The sequence below is a fragment of the Aythya marila genome, assembly GCF_965140915.1.
Source record: "Aythya marila genome assembly, chromosome: 2".
NCBI classification, from domain to species: Eukaryota; Metazoa; Chordata; class Aves; order Anseriformes; family Anatidae; genus Aythya; species Aythya marila.
The window spans coordinates 37,846,495-37,868,438 of record NC_139043.1 but is presented as its reverse complement, the minus strand read 5'-3'; the positions used below and the strand labels follow the sequence as shown (position 1 = coordinate 37,868,438).

Below are 21,944 nucleotides of genomic sequence, written 5' to 3'. Positions count from 1 at the left end.
AGGGCAGTAAGAATTCAGTAGGCACACCTTCATGTCCCTGCATTTTTCTCTTTTGAGTGCAGATATTAGTCATTACATTATGCTTTTAGGTAGGTAACAGAGATGTAGTCCCAGAGTCCTTGCACTTAATGATTTAACTTAATGATTTGTCATTGACTTGAAAAGGTGGTTGTGTTTTTTTTCCAGTAGACTGTAACACTCCCCTCTGGTCTTTCTAGTTTATCATTGTAATAGTAGCATACTAAACCCTGTTTTTGAAATCTGGATATTGCCTGAGCTGTTAAAATTTAGTTGTTTTGCAGAAACATAGCAGTCTTTTTGCAATAAGTAAAAGCACAGTTTAGCACAGATAATTTTTAAATGAATCATAGTATAACAACTGTTATACTTCATGTTGTTACCTCTGACCTCTGTATTTTGGCCAACATTTCAAAAATGGGTGAGTATCCTTGATCTTTGATACTTGTTGTCAGTGTGAAAACAAATCTTGACAGGAAAAAATATCTTGACAAGTGTCTAGCACTTCTTTTAAAACTTCAGTAATGGCTGAAACTTGTTCATTATTTTATTACGGTTATTCTTGTTGTAGATAGCTATCGGAGTACAACAATTTTATCCACTCTCCACAGTAAAAACTGGTCAGTAAATTCTTATAGTCCAGTAACTGGATGTGATGTCTTTAGTATTTACTGCAAACACAGGTTATCATTGTCAATACAATGTTTGTAGCAGCTTTTAATTACTATGCCTTTATAAAGTGTTGCATGTGTGAAATAGTGAAATTATTTTGCCTTGTGTTTAGGAGGAATGGAAAGGAACCTGAAGTGGGAATGTACTCCTCCCAATGCAGAGAGTTTGGCTAAATTAAATGCTGCCTTCAGTGCAAATCTCCCATCTTTCCCACTGAAAAAAAAGTGGGTAACTTGTTTCTGTTGTTTCTCTTCATATTCAAGTTGTTAGCTCTGTTTTTGAAGTTTTCAGTGTTACAGAAAAGCCAGTTGCAGGCTTCTTTATGATACTAATTAAATCAGTTTTCAAATCAGTTGAACACTCTAATGAGAAAGGGTTGTTTTTTTTTCACTCTTTCCTATTCCACAGACTTTCAGTCCTGTAGTATCTAAAAAAGAAAACAACCTCTGAAAATGTTAGGAGGATGAAGTGGAGTATCTGTAATCTATCCTGTCCAGTACAGCAAGCTAAAACTGATGGAGATCAGAACTGTTAATGAAAACAGCTATATTCTGAAAATACATTACTGCATAATTACTGTTACAAATAAATCTAGATTCTGGCATTTCCAAAAATGAACTATAGCAAATTTGATGTGGGAACCATCAGCAAAATATAAAAATAAAACTACCTCTTCAAAAAGAATTTGAATGTGCAAAGAAACTAGAACTCTCCTAGAGGACGAAAAAAAAAAAAAAAGAGAGAAAAAAAAAAAAAGAAACTTGTCTTATTTCATAAAGAAAAGGTGAACGAATTACATGTAATTTAAAAGCTTGTTTCAGTCAGTCATATTATTGGAGATTTAGACAAAGAGGATCAATCAAATAAATTGGTTATTGAGGACATGAGGACAGTAACCCAAGATTATAAGGTCAATTAGTCTGAATTCCTGCCTTTAAAGGATTTAATCGAACAATCTCTGATCCAGTCTTTTTTGATTCAGAATCAAAGTCCAGAATTTTGGAATAACATCCAATCTGAATTTAAAGATTCAAATGTGGAAAATCACCAAGTCTCTGAGCAAGTTTCTCCAGTGGTCTACTTGTCATTGCAGGGTTTTTATATTTGCTTATGGGGCTACTGGGGGAATAGCTGCTTATGGAGATCTTTTTGTGTATATTTTATGTGCTAGTATGAATCTGTATATTACTTGTCTAACTCTGCTTGGGGAAAAAATGAAAATAGCTGTAATTGTGTGTGAAACAGCTAATGTACAGAAAGACAACAGAAATCAATGTCAATGGCGTAATTCTTGATGGAACTTTTTTTTTAGTATTACTTCTTTCCATTTATACTAAAAGATGCCACTAAGTAAATATGGAGAAGAAATGTTCAGTAGAAGTTTAAAATCGGAATAGCTTTTAGTGAGTGCAATCACTGGTATTCTCTTTGTAAAAATGCTTTTAAGAAAGTTCTTTATCACTGGGGCATGTACTACAGGAGGGTGAAATGACAGGAGAAATGTGCACTTTGCAGTGGCTGTGTGAAGGAGCAAAATACATCATTCTGTCAGCACTGAGTGGATTCCCATAAACTTGCACGAAACAACCCCCAAAACAAATTCAGAAGAGCAGAATAGGACTGTCACCATTCAGAACAACACAGCAGGCTGGAGAAGAGCCATCAAGGAGGAAAACCACTGCAAGAGCATGAAGGGAAGTTACTATCCCTCTAGCAGGGGCACCTCCATCTCTAGTGAACATCTCTAGTGCCCAAGGCACTCAGCAGGTGGCTGCAGGGTGGCAGCAGGGGTAGGGGACAGTGACAGCAACAGGAGGTCCGACACCAAGGGCAGTACTGATGCCAAAACAGGTCACATAAACTTAGTTAAGAACTGCAGAGAGGAAAAAGCCCTTTTTTTGTTGTTGTTTTTTCCTTTTTTTTTAAACAGCACTCAAAGATGTAAATTTGATGCCTTGAGCCCTTTGGGGCAGTGGAAGCGTCCCCCGTGGACGCTTGGACACGTGGACCTACCCAAAGCAGGCTAATAGGCTCAATAATTTTATTGTAGCCTATTCCTAACAATTTTAAGCATTACTGCTGTGAAGATGCAGTGGCACATTTTTCATTAAGCACATTCCTGCAAGTGAGCGTATTACAATTGGTCTGACTTAAGGCAGCGGTAAGTGCTTTTGTCAACAAGGGTAAATTACAGCAAAGAGAAGGAGATAATTATTGGGATCTCCTTTTTAAAAGGAAAAACCTTCTCTATTGAGGAAATACATAGTGTCTTCCAAAAACTGATGGATTTTTTTTTCTTCAATACAGGGCTGAGTAACCTTTGCTAGTAATATTAAAGAAACCAAATGGGAGTCTAAATAACAATTTGATGCTCATGTCAAATAATTCATTTGTAAATATAAAGTTAAAGGTAAATATAAAGAGACAGGCTAATGTGTGTTTGATAAAGTAATTAATATACATTTATTTCAGGATCTGTAGAACAGCAGGAATTCTCAACAGGACAAATCAAGAATATTTTCCGTAGTGAAAAGAAGGCAATGAAGTGTACTACGTTCAGTATTCTTGTTCATCACTGAGGCTAAATTTGATTAGATTTATATTAACAAACAAATATTTATTATCATCATTATTTATTTTTAAGTATTCTGACAGGAAAATCCATGGTAGAGATTGAAACCCATATAATCCATATTGGAAATGTATTTTTTTTTTCTTTTTCGACACATTTAGACTGAACACATCAGAAGTTTCTGAGAGCCTGATGAGTTTCCAACACAATTTCTTATGCCAGTGTTTTGGCTTTATTGGGATTTCACATGCTTCTTTCAGTTCTGACAAAATGCTGAATCTTAGTAGGGCTTTATTTATTTTAGAAATGCCATTCTGTTAATTGTTGCACTTAGCATTTCTGCTTTTTTTTCTTCTCTGGGCTCATTAAGAGTTTTTCGTGCACTGTGAGCAGTATTGCCCTTCCAACAAGACTCTTGCAAGAAGGATCCCCCTTAAAAAAAAAAAAAAAAAAGACATTACAGTTATACTTCAGGCATGTCTCCTTTGCTGTCTTGTTTCGTCGTTTGAAGGTTTTATTAATCTCTTTAGGACATTCCGTACAAAATCCCTGAACTGTATGAAACCACAGGAGTCTTAATAAAAACAAGATTTATTAGGAAAGGAGGCAGAACACTGGAGCAATGGACTGTGTAACAGGTCTAATCTGAAATGTTGGTAAAGCTTGTCTTTGTTGGTCCCCTTCATGCCATTAAAAGAAAGTAAACTATCCTGCATTCCTCAGAAGCTCATCCTCTGATTGAACTTGCCCGTCTCCCCTCAGGCTGACACTGGCAACTAGGAAATCAGGGGCAGTTTCTGGGATCACATGTGCTATTCCGAGGGTGCTTTTGCTGTGCACTTAGAGCTGTGTTTGCTCTTCCTTCTCGTCTGTACAAGCGTTACCCAGCCCTACTCCAGCCCCTGCGGTAGGCCTGCCAGCTGCAGACCTCTGAAAACATGGCACAGGCATTGAGTCTTGTCCGAAGTATTACTTGCTGCTTGGCACTGAACTGCATAATTCTTGATTTTCCATATAGCTTTAAATTCTTTTGAATGCATTATAAAAATGTTGCTCCTCATCCTTGTTCCATATCTTATTTTCATAAAAGCAGATCACAGCTAAAGTCTGCCTACCCCTTCTCCTAAATTATTGACCGTGACTTTACATAGTAAATTGTGCTAGATACAAATGTTTGCTTGAACATAATTCATGGCAGAGTTTTTATGAAGAGACAGAACCTAGATGTAATTTTCTCAGTCAGTAAACAACTGATGTTAATGTTGGTATTTCTCAGCTTCTGAATGTTTAGTTGGGATAAGATGGTGTTCTTTTCAATGGTTAGTCCATTTAAATGATTTTCTTATTTTAAAAAAGCAACAAGACTTGCACTGAAAATTAAATGACGTCCTGCAAAATCCTATTGACCCTCCTTTTCTCAGAAGCCTTCCCCTAGGGTGTCTTGCAAGCATCTGAAACCAGAGGACCAGCATCCTCCTCAGGCACAACTGCTACGTGCCATCAGCCATGGAAGGTGGATGGCACCTTTGCCATTTCCTAAGCAGCTGGGGTGCAGGACAGTGAATTATGTGCAGGGACAGCAAATGCAACTGTGGGTCAGTGGTGAGGGTTAGGAAGAGGGAGAACGTACTCTGTGGAAACCTGAGCTCTACTGAACTTAGGTTAACCAAGGAGTTTTCAAATTTGGGTATTTTTTTAATATACACAGCAAAGAGGTAATACTAGAGACATAATTACTTTGATTTTAGATCTTCTTAATGGACTGTTCGGGGAAAAAATAAGTTAAGCATGGGCAGATTTTTTTAAACCTTGTTCTATTGAATAATATCTGTGAATAAAAATAATAATAAATAAATAAATAAATAAATAAGCAAGCCTTGAGCAGATACTTGGGGTGGATGGTGTACTGAAGAATTCATTTAGCAAAAGTATAAGAGGCTGAAAACAGAAGATAACCAACTAAGTATTTGTAACAATAAAGCTGTCTACAGATTAAATAAATTTATCTTATCAGTGCTTGAAGAATTGTCCAATAAGCCTCAGTTAAAATGGTTGTGGTTGTAGTTAAAACTGGTAAAGCTGGATCATTGCCTTCTTTAATGGCTTTACTAGAGCACAGTTTTCTCCTGCTTTCTCTGTATTGTAAGGTCATTAATGAATCATTAGCTATTGCTAGTAATTACTGATGTCTTGAGAATATTGGTTTAATTGAATGAGAATTATAAGTAGAAGATACAGTTACATATTCTGCAGTGTAGGTGGTGGTACCTTTCTGTATTGTGGCTTTAAAGAATCTGTGTTTTTTGAGGAATTTAAGGATGCCTGGTAAATTATGAATCATTATACTATTGCATGTTACTAAAGGTACACTATTGTGAGCTTCACAGTCTGCAGGTGTAATGGATGTAAGGCAAGATTAACAGGACAAAACGATAATTAAACCACAGACAGCCATCTCAAAAAAAAAAAAAAAAAAAAGGTTTATCATGTCCCATGCAATTATTAAGTGTGTCTGAAATTCTCTGCAAATATTTGTAAAAGCAATAAAAACGTGTTAGTGTGAAAGACAGCTTTCCAGCACGGACACTTATTCTGAGGAATTAGGAACCCTTTTTGTGAATATAAAAGCTGACTCAAGTCCTGTCTTATGGCAGCATGGTTCACGTAGGCAATGGTCATCGGTTTATAGATGCTATGAGCTAAATGCTGCTAAAGGAAATAACAGAACAGCTAGTATATATGCATTTAGAGCAGTATGAGTTGCTTACTCCCTTTAGGACAGGAGAAATGAAATAATTAACAGTAATATTACGGTTGCAAAAGGAAATCCAGTTGTTCTTCAGCAGCCTACATCTGTGAAACATGATACCTCTGGGGACTGAGATTTAATTTTCCCAGGAGAAAGTATAAAAGCAGGAGAAAAAAAGGAATGACTTCTGCTAGAGCAGAATAAACCTGCATCTACAAACGATTAACACTGCATAATGAAGTAGTAAAGAAGCAAAAGAGATTTCTAATAAAAGACTAATAACAAATCCCATTACACCGTGGTGTATTTTTCCCTTGAAGTGTATTAGACTTTTAGCAAGGCTTCTTTCTGCATGAGATTTGGGTAGTTGCAGGCAAAGTCAGCTCAAATGCTTCAAGCTTAGCTGCAATTTCTTTCCTAACAGTTTGTATAACATGAAAGTTGAGGTTTTACAGGTGGGAGGGGTTGTTAATGCAAGTAATAGGCTTCACGCAGAGTTTGGGTAATGTTTGTGTCACCATAGGATAATGGTCTCCCGTAGGCAAGGCACTGTAGGGTAATGTGCTGCTGTATGGTAAAATCCCTTGGCTAGAACAGACATGGTATTAAATGTACTAGATAAGTCCTGCTTCTTTGTTAGCAGTTCTTCTGACTTTTCTTTCTGAGGCCTGAAAATGAGCCCTCGTAGGATGGGGGGGTTGAACAGAGTTTGAGTTTTATCATAGCTAATATTGCAACCTTTATAATTACTATGCTAAAATAAAAAGTTACAAGACTACAGAACAGAAATGTTTGGTGTAAGCAAAATAAGGATTAGATAAGACTGTATTTTCACTTCTAAAAGGGAATGTGCCTTGCAGGGCATAATACTCAGTACAGTGATCTCTAAATCTGAAGCATGGACATTTTTATGGGTTATACACACAGTTCCAATATCAGGAGGTACAAAAGTTTGAATGAACAAACCCTTGATTAACAAAACAGTTCCTTTCAATTTTGTTTGTAAGGGAGAGTAGCTTTGTACAGATTGTTGCTATCTTAAAAGCTTGTAATTGACCGACGTGTTGGAATTCATTTGTGCAGAAATGAACTTTCATTACTGGAACCGGGGAAAAAAAAAAAAAAACAGATGCCCTAAAACAACGAGTTCTGGTACAAAAGTAGTTAAACGTGAATTCTTACAAGTGAAACTAATCTTGATGAAATTTCTAGTTGCCTTTTTAGAAAATTTTGTGAGTTTTACAGAATGACTCAATTTGCTTTGCAGAAATTTGCAATCAATCTTTTCTTGCCACTGAATAAACAGATTCCACACGCGTAGCAATTTGCATATCCCAGCTAAAAATGTAATTCATTATTTTTAAGTCCATTTTGTAATAACTATTCCAGGACTAATGATACTAACTCTTCTGTAGCTTTTTCAAAGATAACTTTAGATAATTCCTGCTGCCTAGAAAGGTACCAAGCTAATGGTTCTGGTTTGGAATAGGAAAGGGAAGTGCCTGTTTCAAGGTCAGTGTAAGAGCTGCAACTGGAAATAAGGAAGCTTGAGAAATTATTTTTTCCTACTGCATCTCAAGCTTCCAGTCTCAAGCAAATTTTTCATTTAATAAGATAGATTTTCACGTTTTGCTGGGTATGAAACAGAAAAGATATGAACAGGAATTAATCACTAAATCTGGTAAAGATTTAAATTAGGTTTAATCAAAATAGCATCCATAGCATGTTTTACATGGAGCTGGAAACACTGTCCTCAAAAACAGGGAGGAAGCCTGTTCAGAGCAAGTGTGACCCGATCCATTTTAACTGCTATTTGGCATCTGCCTTGAACTGGCTTTCACTTGACTGGGCTTTTCAGGGCTCTCATAAACCTCTGGCTTCACCCTGCTTTTCTGTTCCAGGCTGTTCTTGTGTAACATCATCTCACTTTCATCTTCGATCAGTATCACATCAAATGCTCAAAAATATGGTGTATAGGATTGATATGTTCTTTCTTTTGAGGTTCACCCACATAACAGTATTAGTCAGTTAAGCTTCTGCAGTTGGTAAGGTATTGCTTCCCTTAATGTAGACACAAACATTTCCAAAAACACAATTAGGTGAGTGATTCTCATAGACCTTCATAATTTGCAAAATTTCCTGGTGAAATGCTTTGGGTTGTAGTTGATCCTGTGATACGTATACTGGCTTTACAATATTCGTCAAAACAGATAAATACAGCATGTCTTTTCTGTTTTTTGTGTTTTTTTCAGGCGATGGGTAAGGCTCCTCTTTGGACGTGAATTCCCACTCCAGGACCTTCTTGTTGTGTGGGATGCTCTATTTGCTGACAGTATCACCCTGAATTTAGTTGACTACATTTTTGTAGCCATGTTGTTATATATTAGAGATGCCTGTAAGTATCAACTATCTTACGATCTTTTAAGAAGAATGCAAACCTATTTTTCAAAGAAACAGAGGGCTTAAGAAATGCTAAATTTCATTCTGACTTTTTTAACAAACTAAAAATCCTTTCAAATGCTATGAGAGGAGCCATTTGTTATCGGGCACAGTCTGCTGTATTTATGAAACAAATTGTATCTCAGAGTTAAATGCACGTTTGTTTTCTGAGTAGTTCTGTGTTTTTATACAGAGTTGCAGATTTTCTATGCAGCCAGTGATTCAGGTATGTATAGAGCTCCACCTTCTGACAAAGCCGATGAATTGAGTAAATCCTCTGATACTGGAAATACATTTTTTGCTCTTCTGCTTTGAAAAATGTGAAAATGCACAAGACAGTGACTCATAGATTTCCAAGTTATGTCGTGAAGGAAATGTACATGCAGAGATGAGTAGCAATTACAAAATACATTTATTCCATGCAAGAGTGGTATCTTTAGAAAACCGATCACTTAATTTTATTTTCTTTCAGTACCTGAAATAGGTGCAAAGATATTTGCATGTATGGACTAGTGATAAGCAATAAATAAATGAATTTGCAAAAGAGAGAAACTAAAAAATGTTGCTAGTTTGTATAATTATGAATGGGAGGAAGAAAATGTGTAATAATTAATTAAAAGGCATTTATTTCTGTCCTGTCATATTTTGCAAAAAATTCCATATACGAGTTTGCCACAACAAAGTATGTGTTTTTCAATAAGATGCATGTTTGACATTAAATATATGAATTCTTTAGCATCCTGTTGGGTGTTAATTATATACAATCTGTAAGTTTTAGCTTGTAACAAGGTCACATATTTGACACAATTTTGTATTCTAGGACACATAAAGTTTTCAACTTCTGTTGTTCTTATTTTAGGGCCCAATCTTGAAAATATAACACGCATGTACTTTACACATACTGTTGTTTCACTGCCTGCCATAGGACTCCATGTGGGTTTTCTTAGTCGCTTTTTAATAAACATGCAGCATATAGAGCTGCCTTACATTCCTCTCAAAGAGGTGGACATTTAATTCAGTGTAGAGGTTTCAAAATCAGTGCTTGTTTCAGGATTATCCAATTCCAAGTCATTTTCTGTAATCTGAATCTGGTTTGTTTATGTGCAGTAAACTGAAATAATCTTTAAAATGTTTGTATAGATGCATGGTACAGATGCACGTGAAATTGTTTCTTAACATCAGCATTGTATTTTGTGCCATCATTTGCCTTTAAAAATGATAATTAAGAAATGCGTCTATAAGCACCCTCTCTTTTCTGGGAAAGGAAGGTTGCTTTGAGGTTGTTTGTTTCACTTTGTGGTGCTCACACGTGAGTATCAGTATGAGGTAACTAAAATGCGAGCTAAAAATGTATTATGGGGATCTGTATGAAATCAATCTCCCTTTTTTTTCTTTGAAATCCCCACATTTTGTAAAATAAAGCAGTAAATAGCTTTAAAGTGGAGTACATTTGCTCAAATAGGATGCAAAGTCATCTCATCAGGACAGCTAATACTTCATACATTCACTTTTTCTGAAATAAGTATATTTTTCTTCAGTAGTTGGGTCTAATTAGTTACTCTAAGCTTAGTAGTACAGTGAAAAAAAATACCCAATCATAAATACAATAATATTGAATATATTGTAAACATCAAGCTCAGAAATCTTCACAGTTTTTGATATGATAAAAGAAAGCTTTCCATATATATCTGTAATAGAAAAGTTTTCCTTTTTCCCTCCTATTTATATTGTTGTTAATATTTGAGCTCGAATAGATGTTGTAACATTTTAAAAACGATTTTCAAATAAGTTTTTAAAAACTAGTCCTTCTTTGGTGAAAGGAAATGTTATTAAAAAAAAAAAAAAAAAAAAAAAATGATGTTAATCATCTATAAATAAAACATCTGGAAACTTTCAGTTTTAAGACTTTGAAACAATAGGAATAATAATAGAACTCCTAATATGTTATAAAAATATCAACCATAATCAGTGATAATAATATAATACTGAAAGCATTTGAAAGTTTAAAAATGATGCAGATTCTTTTATAACAACACATTTGGGGATGGAGAAGGAGTTGCTGTTTTGGGAACTGCTAAATCTTTTTCTGTTTTGTTATGTTCTCAAGGACATGATTTTAAGAAAGCAGCATTTCTACTATGTTTTTAATTTTATTTTTATTTTGAAATTCTTTGTTACTCAAACTATGTATTACTAAAGGAGAGGGTAACATTTAGAATTTTAGATTACTGTGTATACACAAACACATAGTTGAAATGACCTGAACATTTTAGAGATTACGGATACATAATCATGTATACAGCCATTCTGTAAACTGCTCTGTTCAGTTTAACAACTGAATATGCAGATCTTTATCCGTGCAGTGCTAATCCTCACAAAGCAGGTGTAGGGTTGTGTACTGAAGTGTCTTTGAGTTTTAATAAATGATTTTCTGCAATACTTTGGGGGAAAAAAATAACCATGTGGAAAAAAAAAAAAAAAAAAACTTGTTTAAAAAATCTGCCAAATCTGAAGCATGATTATGTTACATCACTTTCACTAAAATGAATGTGTAGGCAGCTGTTGGTGAAATCAGAATGGAAGGGAGGGTTCAGTGCAAAAAAAAATGTATTTATTTTATATACTTTCCTTCCCATGAAGAAGGACAAAAATGAACATACCTGGAAGACCTGTCCATGTTCTGCATAGTAAACTAATGATGTTATTACACCAGGATCTAATTTTGACTGATCAGTATTTGAATAACAATATTTTTACTATGTCCCTAGCTCTATGGACATTATTAGCTTATATTTTTCTTATCTAAAGTTACTCTGAATATTTTAAGAGAAATAAAGAAACCACAGCCTCTTCTCGGAGGAGTTGATTTGTTATTTTTGTTATCATGCAAGATGTTCATACAATCTATGTTTAATTCAATTTAGGGGTACTAAATAGAACATAGCAATGCGTAAAGCAGCAGGGGGAAGTAGTCCCACTATATCTAGGTTAGGAAGTCATCTCTATACAGGATTGGCAGCCTCAAACATGAAACTCAGAAGAAATGGCAGGTGGCAGGAAATTAGGACTTGATTGAAGACAGGTACAGTTAGTTTTCATGTTTTCAACCTTTTTTTACTACTGCTTGCATCCAGGAAAGGTTATTGGACCAACAGAGAAAAGTCTATCTCATCTAAAGCAGAGGAGAGAAAGCAATTTGTTGTTCCTCTGCATAATCTGTTATTACTGCATAACAAGTATTTAAAGGCAGTATGATTGCTTTCCCTATCAGAGGAGTTTCTCTACGGCTTTCCCAAGAAATACTGATCACATTCCTTTGGCAAAGCAATAACTTGTTATTCACGCTAAGAGTAGGATCCAGATGTGACTCTTGCCAAGCTAATGAGTGAAGGAGGAGCACAGATAGGCAAGCACCAAGACTATTACAAGGCAGCTGGCCACAGTATTTCACCGTTGAACTTCAATACCTTCCAGCTACTGCTGAGACGATAGAAATTGGTACTGCACAGATTCTTCTACAAGAAATGTCATCCTAGAATTGATTCTTAGAAATCCTTTTAATTCCAATCTGAATATTCAGAAAAGGAGGGTTTGTTTTGTTTTGCTGATGTTTTCTGCATCATTTTTAAGAAAACTGCCAGGCTGATGTATAATAACATACATTTGGCCATGCATTTGACCCTCTTGAAAAAAAGAAAGATACCAAGAGGTATTTCAGCAGATTAATCCCTTTAACCCAAAATTCTTCAGTAAATAGAGCACTAGCAATGATGTTCTTTTCTATAACAATTTATATGTGAAAATGGGAGAGCTGAATGTATGGAGAAAACCATAAAGATAAAATAAATATAAAAGTTAGCAGACCTTCCTCATTTAAGTTTTGCTTTTGCTTTGTGTTTTTGTTTAATTTATCAGTGATGGGTTCACTATTAAATATAAATTCTAGGGAGCAGAAGTCATGGCCCAACAGTTTGATTTTTTTTTCAATTGTTCAATTGCTTTTCTATTATACATTTCAAAAAAATTAATAATTCGAGTAAATGTCTCGTGGTTGAAAATACCAATTTTTGTCAGGGCTCAAGTCTGCACCGTTAAAATCAATTAGATTTCTTAATATTTACTTTTCTCTATATCAGTGAGACAGCAAATAATTGTTCCAGGAGAAATAAAGAAAGAATGATTTTAATCAATTTTCCATTGCAAAATAGAATACATACTGGTGTGTTCCAAAGAGAAATGTGTTAGTCTTAATACTTATCATTTATAAAATTATGTAGTATTTACTGTCCATTTTCAGTATTTTTAGTTGCTTTGGTAAAAAGGTCTCATAATCGTAACTGCAGTGCAGTATCTTAAATTTGATTTACACGTGAGACTTGGCTTGGTTATGTAATATGCGGTGCTGGTATTATGCTTCTCTGAAAGATCTCTGACTGAGACCATTGTGTTGTGTTCATTATGCCAGCTCTGTGACTACAAGAAGAAAAAAACAGGTACCTGAATATGAACAAGAAAAACAAAGGATAGGAAAAAAACAGGCAGAACAGATAAAGAATGAGTAGGATAAGTGAGTGCTTTACAAATGAAAGCAAATGTATGAAATTACAAGCTGTCGGATCAGCAACGGAAATGAAGATGATAAAGTGGTTCCCTACACAGATTATAATTATTCATTTTGCCCAGTCCTGCATCTTTTCCCCATAATCCTCTTGTTGAGGGAGGAAAGGTACAGGAGGATATGAGGCTTATTCACATGAAAGAATAAAAAGTAAAACATTTAAATCTCTGTCCACAGAACAACCATTTATTTTGCCTTTTATTGATTCAAAATAATTCCATGTTTGCAAGGATTATTTCTGGTGTAGAAGCCTGATTAGAAGTATTTGTTGCTACAGCTAAAGTTCTCAGAATAGTAGTTTGTTAAAAAATTATTTACAATATTAGTGTTGGAGGCTGTCTTTATGTTGCACAGTGCAAGCATCAGCAACAGGCATTGCTTTGACAGCTGTGGCAGATGGATTGCCTGGATTTGGATGGTGCAAAAGAAATGATGTAGTTTACACAGACCTGCCTGAAAAGACATCTCTAATAATTGCACTCATAACGAGATTGATTTGGGGAAAAAAAAAATAAAAAATAGATAACAACAGCAAGCAGAGAGCCACAGAGCATATTTATACAGGTTCAGATTAAATCAACTTCATAACATTTCCCAAATAAGTAACAAATCCTACTAAATTAATGGGGTATTCTACTTTTAAGTATTTCTGAAATGAAAATCTAACTTTTTCCTTTTGTACTTAGCATTTTGTAAAAAGTTTATTGATTTACTAGAAATCAAGGATTTGTTGACACGATTTGCATACGGATGTATGTATGTGTGTGCGCATGTATGTGCGTATGTACATAAGAATATGAAAAAAAAGATATTTCAGCAAAGAATTTTCAGAGCGGGACAAAGTTGTCATAAAATTAGGACTGGAAGTAAAATTTACCATACAAATAATACCCTTAGAGTTTTAGGTGTCTGCAGGTAAGTGAAAAAAAAACAGTGTCTGTTTTGGGTTCTCTATCTCCACTGACAGTATCGTTTCCACCTCCATTGGCTCTGGTAGAGTTTTGGTGCACAGCTCACATACAAACAGCTAAATTTAGACATCCAGATTTGGAGTTGAATCCTAATACAAATGTCTATGAAATAAGTTGAGTTCTGAGAGACTTCATGTGGGACGAGGCAACTGCATCTGAACTGTAATGAGATTACAGAAAATAACGTAGTAATATTTCGCTTTTTTTCATTTTCAATACAGTGATATCAAGTAATTATCAGACCTGTTTGGGACTTCTGATGCATTATCCACCTATTGGAGATGTTCATTCCCTTATCCTAAGAGCACTTTTCCTCCGAGATCCAAAGGTGAGAGGCTCACTTTGTAAACACAGGAAATAAATCTCTGTAATAGAATGTTGCAAATGCTATGATGTTAATTACAACCTACATTTTTTGGGCTAAACTCTGGTTTCAACTTCTTTGACAAGCTGAAGGAAAGAGTTGATAAACAAGAGTAGAATACAAGTTTTTTACTCTTAAAAGGGTGCTGTCCTACTAATTTGCTAAACTTCTCCAGGAGCTCAGCAAACTGCAGATGTTTATGCTCCTTTGTTTGGTATTCTGCACAGACATCTCTCATTATAAACTATACTTTTGAAACTAATATTTTATTTAATAAGCTAGTAAACTGTGTAGAAACTGTCATGCAATATCATCTGTACAATATTTCTCATTAGATTTCTGGAGATTAACCATTGTTAATCCTTATAGCACTACCTATGCCCAATAATAGATACATGCACATGATGATTTTCAGTTAGAACTGAGAATCTGCCGTTACAGTTTGAAAAGATTCACAGGAATAAAATGTACAAATATATAAATGTAATGTTTTTGATACACACAACTATACTACAAAATATGTGAACTTCTTGATGATTTAGAATGGCATGTGTATACTAAGCGGATATAATGTACAATGGATATACACAATGTAGTGGAAAAAATGTTTAAGGCAACTCTGTACACAATAATCTTTCCAGTATTCAGATTTTTGGCAGATAGCAGAATTTGTGCTACCAGTTTTGAACTGTCTTTGAGCATGTCCCATTAGGAGGCTGCCAGTGTAAAGTCTGATTTCCCTCATCTCTTGAGGCAAGTCACCTTTGAAAGTGAAAAATTCATCACTTCTGCACTCTCACTGTCTTCTGCAAAATTTCATTCAATAACAATGTTTACACTTCTATGGATTAAGAAAAAAAAATGTCTCTTTGTTTCTGTATCAGTTTTTTGCAGAAATCTGCTTTCTTTACAGCTGCTTTCTTTACAGCTGCTTTCTTCATTCCTCTCGGGCACAAAGATTTCTTTCATGACGAGAAGTAAAGTATATCATCTTTCCAGTGTGTAAGAGAGTTTGTAATGTTAGATCTGTAGAATTTTTCTTAAGATTCAGGCAGCAGAGTGTGAAATCAAGCTGCCCAGCATTTATTTATGTACTGTTTTAGCAAAACAAGACAGAACTGTTTTTTTGATGGAAGATACAGAGGGAGGGAAACTGTGCTGCGATATCAAACTAAATCCAATATGTAATCTGTTGTTTAGGAAAGGGGTATGTTAAAAGAAAAAATAATTACTAATCAGCTGTCTTCCAAAGCATCCTAGATAGTATACAAGTCATGCTATCAGCAGAAGGGGGCAAAAATAAGCCATCAACTTCTCATGAAAGAAGCTTGATCACTGTTCTGCTCCTCACTCTCTTCTGTTAAAGTGAAGTCAGGCTCATAGGGCCTTGGTGTTCTATTAGTTCAGACTCTCAGGTGTGCCTTGAACACCTTTCAGGAAAACAGTGGATGTGTATCTTACCATATCTTTCAGGTAGTTCTCCCTTCAGTCAGGTGAATGAGTACTTAAAGGTCTTTCATGCAAAAACTGCTAGTTGTTCTGGCAATTTAAATATGATTAATTATGATTGCTCCTCATTTCTGAGCTGTACTTACCTGTTTGGGAAATACTCTAAAGGTTAGAAAACTAGGATTTCTAGAGAATAAAGAGCTCAAAGGGACTTCTAGCTCCTCTTGTTTTACTTTGCGTCTTTAGGTTGAGACTACATTAACAAGTCTGGACTTCCTTCAGCAAGGAAATTAAACTTCTCTAAAGTATCTCTCTGAAAGAAAAAAAATATACTTCTTTCTCTGGTCAGAGAAAGAAGTATATCTTCAGTGCTGTGACTTAAGTACCTGTTTTTTTTATCTTTCCCTTGATGTAATTTAAAGTTTCACTTACGTGTCTTTAAGCATATGTTGGTTCAACCCAATGTATTTCTGAAATGGGAGTCTGCCTACTGTGGCTTGTTATTCTGTGTGGTGTAAGACCTACATATAAAAATTTTCTAAGTCTGTCAAAATTTTGCAGTACAGAGAATGAAAGGTAAGACTCAACACGACATCATGGGTATTCTAGGAGTCTAAAATCAGTACACAGATTATATGCGCCAGTGTAAGTGGGAAAATTAGAATGACTTTTTTTTTTTTTTTTTTTTTTTGCTATCTGCATAAAGATAATTCAGTTTGCCTTTATTCCCTGAGCAGATAAAAGGAGATTGGAAGAAAAGACAAGGAGATTTTAGTCAGTAGTGCAACTTGTTAGTGATGATTAGCAAATTCAGTGCTTAATGATTTTTCTTCCTCCTTTGATGTTTTCCTGTGCATTTCTCCATTGCTAGCTTCTAGTTTCTAATGGGAAATTACATTTGATTCAGTGCAATTTAGCTCTCTTGAGCCAGAGCTGAATTGTTCTGCATGGCATTTCTTCCAAGATTCCACTTGATTTTTAATGTGTGAAGTTGGACAACTCTTATTCCTTTCTGTGGGAGACTGGTGCATGGTTCAGTGGGTTATTTCATTATTTGTTGAACACATCTAGTATGTTTAGTGTCATTCCGAATATCTGGGAGAGGCTCTCTCTCTGCCCTTTGGAGCTCTTAATCTCAGCTGGAGAGGAATTGCAGAAATACTCAGTGATGACAAACAGGAATTGCCTCTTAAAGGTTTATTAGTATATGTTGTCTTCAGAATTATTTTTGCAGATAGGTAAATACCAAATAATGTCACTGAGGGGAAGATGTAGGCATTTGGACTGAGAGGTTGGTGATATGAACATAAAACTGAAAGATTCTTGAGGAACAATTCTGTCATAAATTATGAAGTCATTAATATGGACCTGATACAACCTGCCCATCCATAACTTCTGATTCTGGAGATAAATCGGAGTTTGCTCTTCTGGTGTCATCCATTATTTCTTCTTCTGTTTCCTTGCTCAGTCATAACAGATGTTTTCTCCTTACTTATTTGCCTTGTAGCCTATCAGGAAAGCTAAACTTCAGCTTGATGGACCTACTGTGTTGGATTTTTTTTGCTGCACTTTACTGCAGACCTCATCAAAAGAGCTAAATATCAAAAGAAAGCTCTACTTAAGAGATGGGGGGAAGTTTTTTCTTACAGATGGACAAATACAATTTTTTGACCTTTTGTGGAATCAAGCTTTAGTAGAAGCTTTTGCATTATCCAGTAATAACAGTAATATGAAAAGTAATTTGTGCTTGACAACTCTCCTTTTGACTTAGAGGATCCTGACTGGCAGTTGGGATGAGAGGACATTTTATATTCCACATCCCTGATATATTCCAGTGCAACTGAAGAGAAATACAGAGCTCTGTAATAGCTGAAAAAAAGTAAATGCACCTGTCTCTGAAGGGGGGCCTGAGAGGTACTAATTTTATAGTCTTGAGTATGGATCAATGTAGAATAATTGAATTTAAGCCTTTTCTGCATTTGGCTAGCTCCAGTTCTTATGAAAATGTAGAATGAAAACCTCAAATCAGCGTTGTTGTCTTTGCATAGGGTAATATTGTTAACCTGCTTAGCAGAGTATTTGTTTCACATTTCTTTGAACAGATAATTACCTCAATTATTTATATGAAAGTTACTTCTATGCACTTACAGTCCTTGCGGATATAAAAGTAGAGCTTCTTATGAAACAACAGGGTTTTGCAAGTATGTATATGTGAAATGAGAACATGAAGCAAGGTTTTTTCTGTATATCCAAAAGCATTTACAGAAGGTGTGTCTCTGTGTATTTAATATCCCACAAGTGGCCAATATCCTCCATTTTTTTAAAAAACATTGAGCACTGTTAATTTTCAAAGCGAAGTCTGCAAAATTAAAAAGTAGAGATACAGAGATAGGGCAGTTGAAAAATATAAAGTGATTAAAAAACATAGTTCTAACTAGAGTTGTTCAAATAAAAAAAAAAATTAAAAAACCCAATTAGAAACAAAAGTCATAGAAAATGTGAACATATTGTGTTCCTTAAATAACCAGATGTTCTTTCCTTCCTGAAGGCAGCCAGGGCTAGGAATAAAAGGTTTAAAACTATTGTTTTAAGTTAACTGTGAATTTTGCAAATCTGTTTTCACCCTTTAGCAAATAAAATTCTAATACAGCAACATAAGCAAAGTAATTTTCATCTTTGGGTGTTCTTATTTCTATGTTGTTTTGTGTTGAAGTGTTAACCTTATCACAATGACTTATTACAAAACTAAAGCACTACATAGAATATTTCTGTATTTCTGTTTTATGTTACATACTAAGAACTTGACAATCATCCTTTGTCTGAAAGCTAACTGTAGTTATTCGTAATATTTTTGTAAAATATGTTAAGAGTTTAATTCTATGAACACACTGCTCATCATAAGCCATTGAGTTAAAGAAAGAAACTGAGAAAGTGGCTGTACTTGGTCAATAGAAATAGAAGTTACTCATGCTAATAATATTCTCATTACTGCTGCTGATGTTTTTCCAATGTTGTATTTTAAGATATTTGCTGACATTGAAAATGGTGGTATATATTCTGCAGAATGTTAAATTCTAATGAAATCTATGATGAAGCATACATGACATTTCAAGTTAGTCGTATTAGTTCATCATGACTGAAATTACAGGGACTGCCAGAAAACTTGAGCAAAAATATATGGTCATGATCACTCATGTAATGATTAGCTGTAGAAATTTGCATTCCAGCTTTTAACACTTTTCAAAAGCTGAGCAATAAGTGACAAGGGGGAAGCATATTACTGAAATTTTGAACTGAACTCTTTGTACGTTTATTTTCGGATGAATTTTCTTCTTAAGTAGCTGCCACCGTCTCTGAGTTTTCTCCAAGCTAGTTTCATATGCCTGAAAGGCTGTTGAGTTTCACTTTCTTCTTCTTCAGATGGATCCTTTTCTCTACACTCATTAACTGAGGTGCTGCTGCAGAACTGCAACTGGCCTTTGAAAGCTGCCGTTATGTCAGTGTTGTTTGTTTCGCTGTTTGTGGCAGGAGAAAAGCAGGTTTGGGGTTGTTTTGTTTGTTTGTTAGCATTGTGTGTGCAATCTGGCATTAATTACCTTGCTTTAATGACCAGATTGCAGCCAATCAGAAGTAAGAATCTGGTAGTGTTTGGGCATTAGGAGCTCATTAATTTGTACCAACGCAGGAAGGTACTGCATGGGGTGGTTAGTCCATTTTGTTAGAGTAGTACCAACAAGGGGGAGGGAGGGCTGAACAAATGTTTTCTTTTTCCTTTTTTCTTTTTTTTTTTTTTTCAATCGTGAAGAATGCGACTGATTTTTCAGGAGATTCACAGCCATACATGCCATACATTAGGAGTTTGGAGCGTATGAAAAAGGAATTTTGAGTAATGGGTATCCCAAGGCACTGTGAGATATGAGTAAGGTCACCTGTGCAGGTTGCCTTGACTAGGGCTATGACCAATAAAGGAAACACGTTCCAGAAAAGCTAAGTACATGTCTCTTTAGCTGGAAGGAAAGAAATCAGGAGAAACAAACAAACAAATGCATTTTCTATCAGCAATTTATTGGTACTACTTTGTAAACTTCTGTTTCCTGTAATGTCTGAAAGATTAAAATCTTGGATTTTTAATGCAATATATATAGATTTTAATGAATGAAAATATGTTGGGATCTTCAAACTGACCTCCACTTTTACAACCACATGAAATTCCTCATAATGAACCAAAGTATTTTGATAGTCTTCTCAATTTGCAAATACAATAAGGTTAGCTGCAATCTAAACACCTCCATTTGAATAAACTGTTTTTTTCTTTAACTGCATACAAGGGTGTTTTATGTGGGCCTATACAACTGAAGAATTGCATATATTTTAGATGTAAAAAACATGGTATTAATTTAATCTTTGTCCTCCTATTCTTGAAATATTTTTTCTGTGCTTTCCAAGGAAATAGGTCATGATTTGTTTTAAAAATTAATGTTTTAAATTTAAGGTATTGTGTTTTGTTAATAGAACAAGATATGACAGGCAGCTATGAGTTTAATGATAAATTACTTGGAATAACCATGTTGCCATAGTACCACATAAAAAAGTGTACCATAGATTAAAAACCCTTTTTGTTTGTGTATGCATGTTTCAGAACCTTCATTCCCAGTGTACCTGTGTATTTTAAAATATGAAAAATATTGTGTGAGCAAACTCATAGTACAATAACTTTCTCATCGATTCCAACGTTAATTCCAACATCCCCATATAAGTTAACTGTGTAATCAACCCACCATGAAATAGTCACCATCTTCAAAGTACCATGTCCATCATATTTTCAGGAAGAATTCTTGTAAAATAAGTGGTTGGTTAATTGTATAGTCAAAACATTTCACATGAGAAATCCTTCAAAGCCCTCCTCATTTCACAGCATCATATATAACATAGTAGTCAACACTCTAAGGTGAAAGCTGATCTCGTTCGCTGCCAAAGACAGTGCTGGTTACGGTGTCTCACTCTCCCTTCAGTGTTGTATACAGAGGCCAGTTACCTGGTTAAGAGCCCACAAATATTATATCAATCCAAGTTAATGATATCTATCCAATTATATAAATCCAACAGCCATTGCACTTCAATGAATAGAAAAATGGAGGAAAATAATGCAAGATAAAGCAAAAGTTTCCTCAAAACATGTCTCGTAGTTGAGACAAAGCCATGTTGGACATAAGATGGTGCAGAAAAAAAGTACTGGTCCCAGTTCCGTGTAAGGCCAAGAGAATTCCACTGCAGCCCGCTTCTGGAAACGAGAACAGAGTTGGCAAGGAGGGCACGTTCACTTAGTTCTCACTGCTAGTGGGAGCTGCTGGCCTGGAGGGCAGTGAGGAGCTGGTGGCATGGCTGGCAATTTCTGGGCAGGTGGAGAGGTGCATTCTCCTTCAGAGGGAAGAACTACAGGCAAGTTAGAAACCATTAATTCTACTTTCAACTAGTACTCAAGTAAGTATGTAAGCATAGAACAGCAAGTAACATCCATTATTCAGTAAATTGTCAAGGCAAGTACTTTCTGATCAATCAACTGGACTAAGAGCTGCAAACATTAAAAAAAATAGTTTGCATTTTTGAATTGTTTTTTTTTCGTATTTCATGGTTATGTCTTTTTTCAAGGTGCCTTCTCTATTAATCATCAAGAGAAGTCATGAGGTGCTGCAGCATCATGTTCAGCTGGAGGGAAGATTGGGGAAAATTCGGAAATAGGAAGAGAATTATCTCTGCTGATCAGCATTCCTGTTAATATTCACTGGGAATTCATAAGCTTAGTCATGTAATGTGCAAATGCTTTTGAGAGAGGATGGAAGAGAAAGTTCTTTTTGGAAGCTGAAACTTCAAATAGTTCTTTCTCTTTGAGCAAGGTGATATCCTGAGTAGCGAAGTAAAAGCAGTGCTGATTGCATTTGATGTTAAAGCAAGAAAGTGAAGCACTTTAGGCTCTTAATTACTCTAGCTACTAATAAAACGTACTGCATGTGTGTTTCTCGGGGCTGCTGCTTTCTAATGATTGGTTTACTTCTGTTTAAAAAGTCGTCTGAAGCTACTGACCCTCTCCTAAA

General features: G+C 35.2%; 1 protein-coding gene across 5 annotated transcripts in view; it reads left to right on the top strand.

The window, feature by feature from the left end:
• Positions 1–21,944, top strand: part of TBC1D5 (TBC1 domain family member 5) — a 318,698-nt gene that overhangs the window by 228,811 nt on the left and 67,943 nt on the right. For all 5 annotated transcript variants that reach the window (XM_082754395.1, XM_082754394.1, XM_082754396.1 and 2 more), the window contains 2 exons: positions 8,264–8,406; positions 14,261–14,367. In XM_082754395.1, the coding sequence (XP_082610521.1) occupies positions 8,264–8,406; positions 14,261–14,367 (250 nt within the window). The remainder of the gene's footprint in view (positions 1–8,263; positions 8,407–14,260; positions 14,368–21,944) is intronic.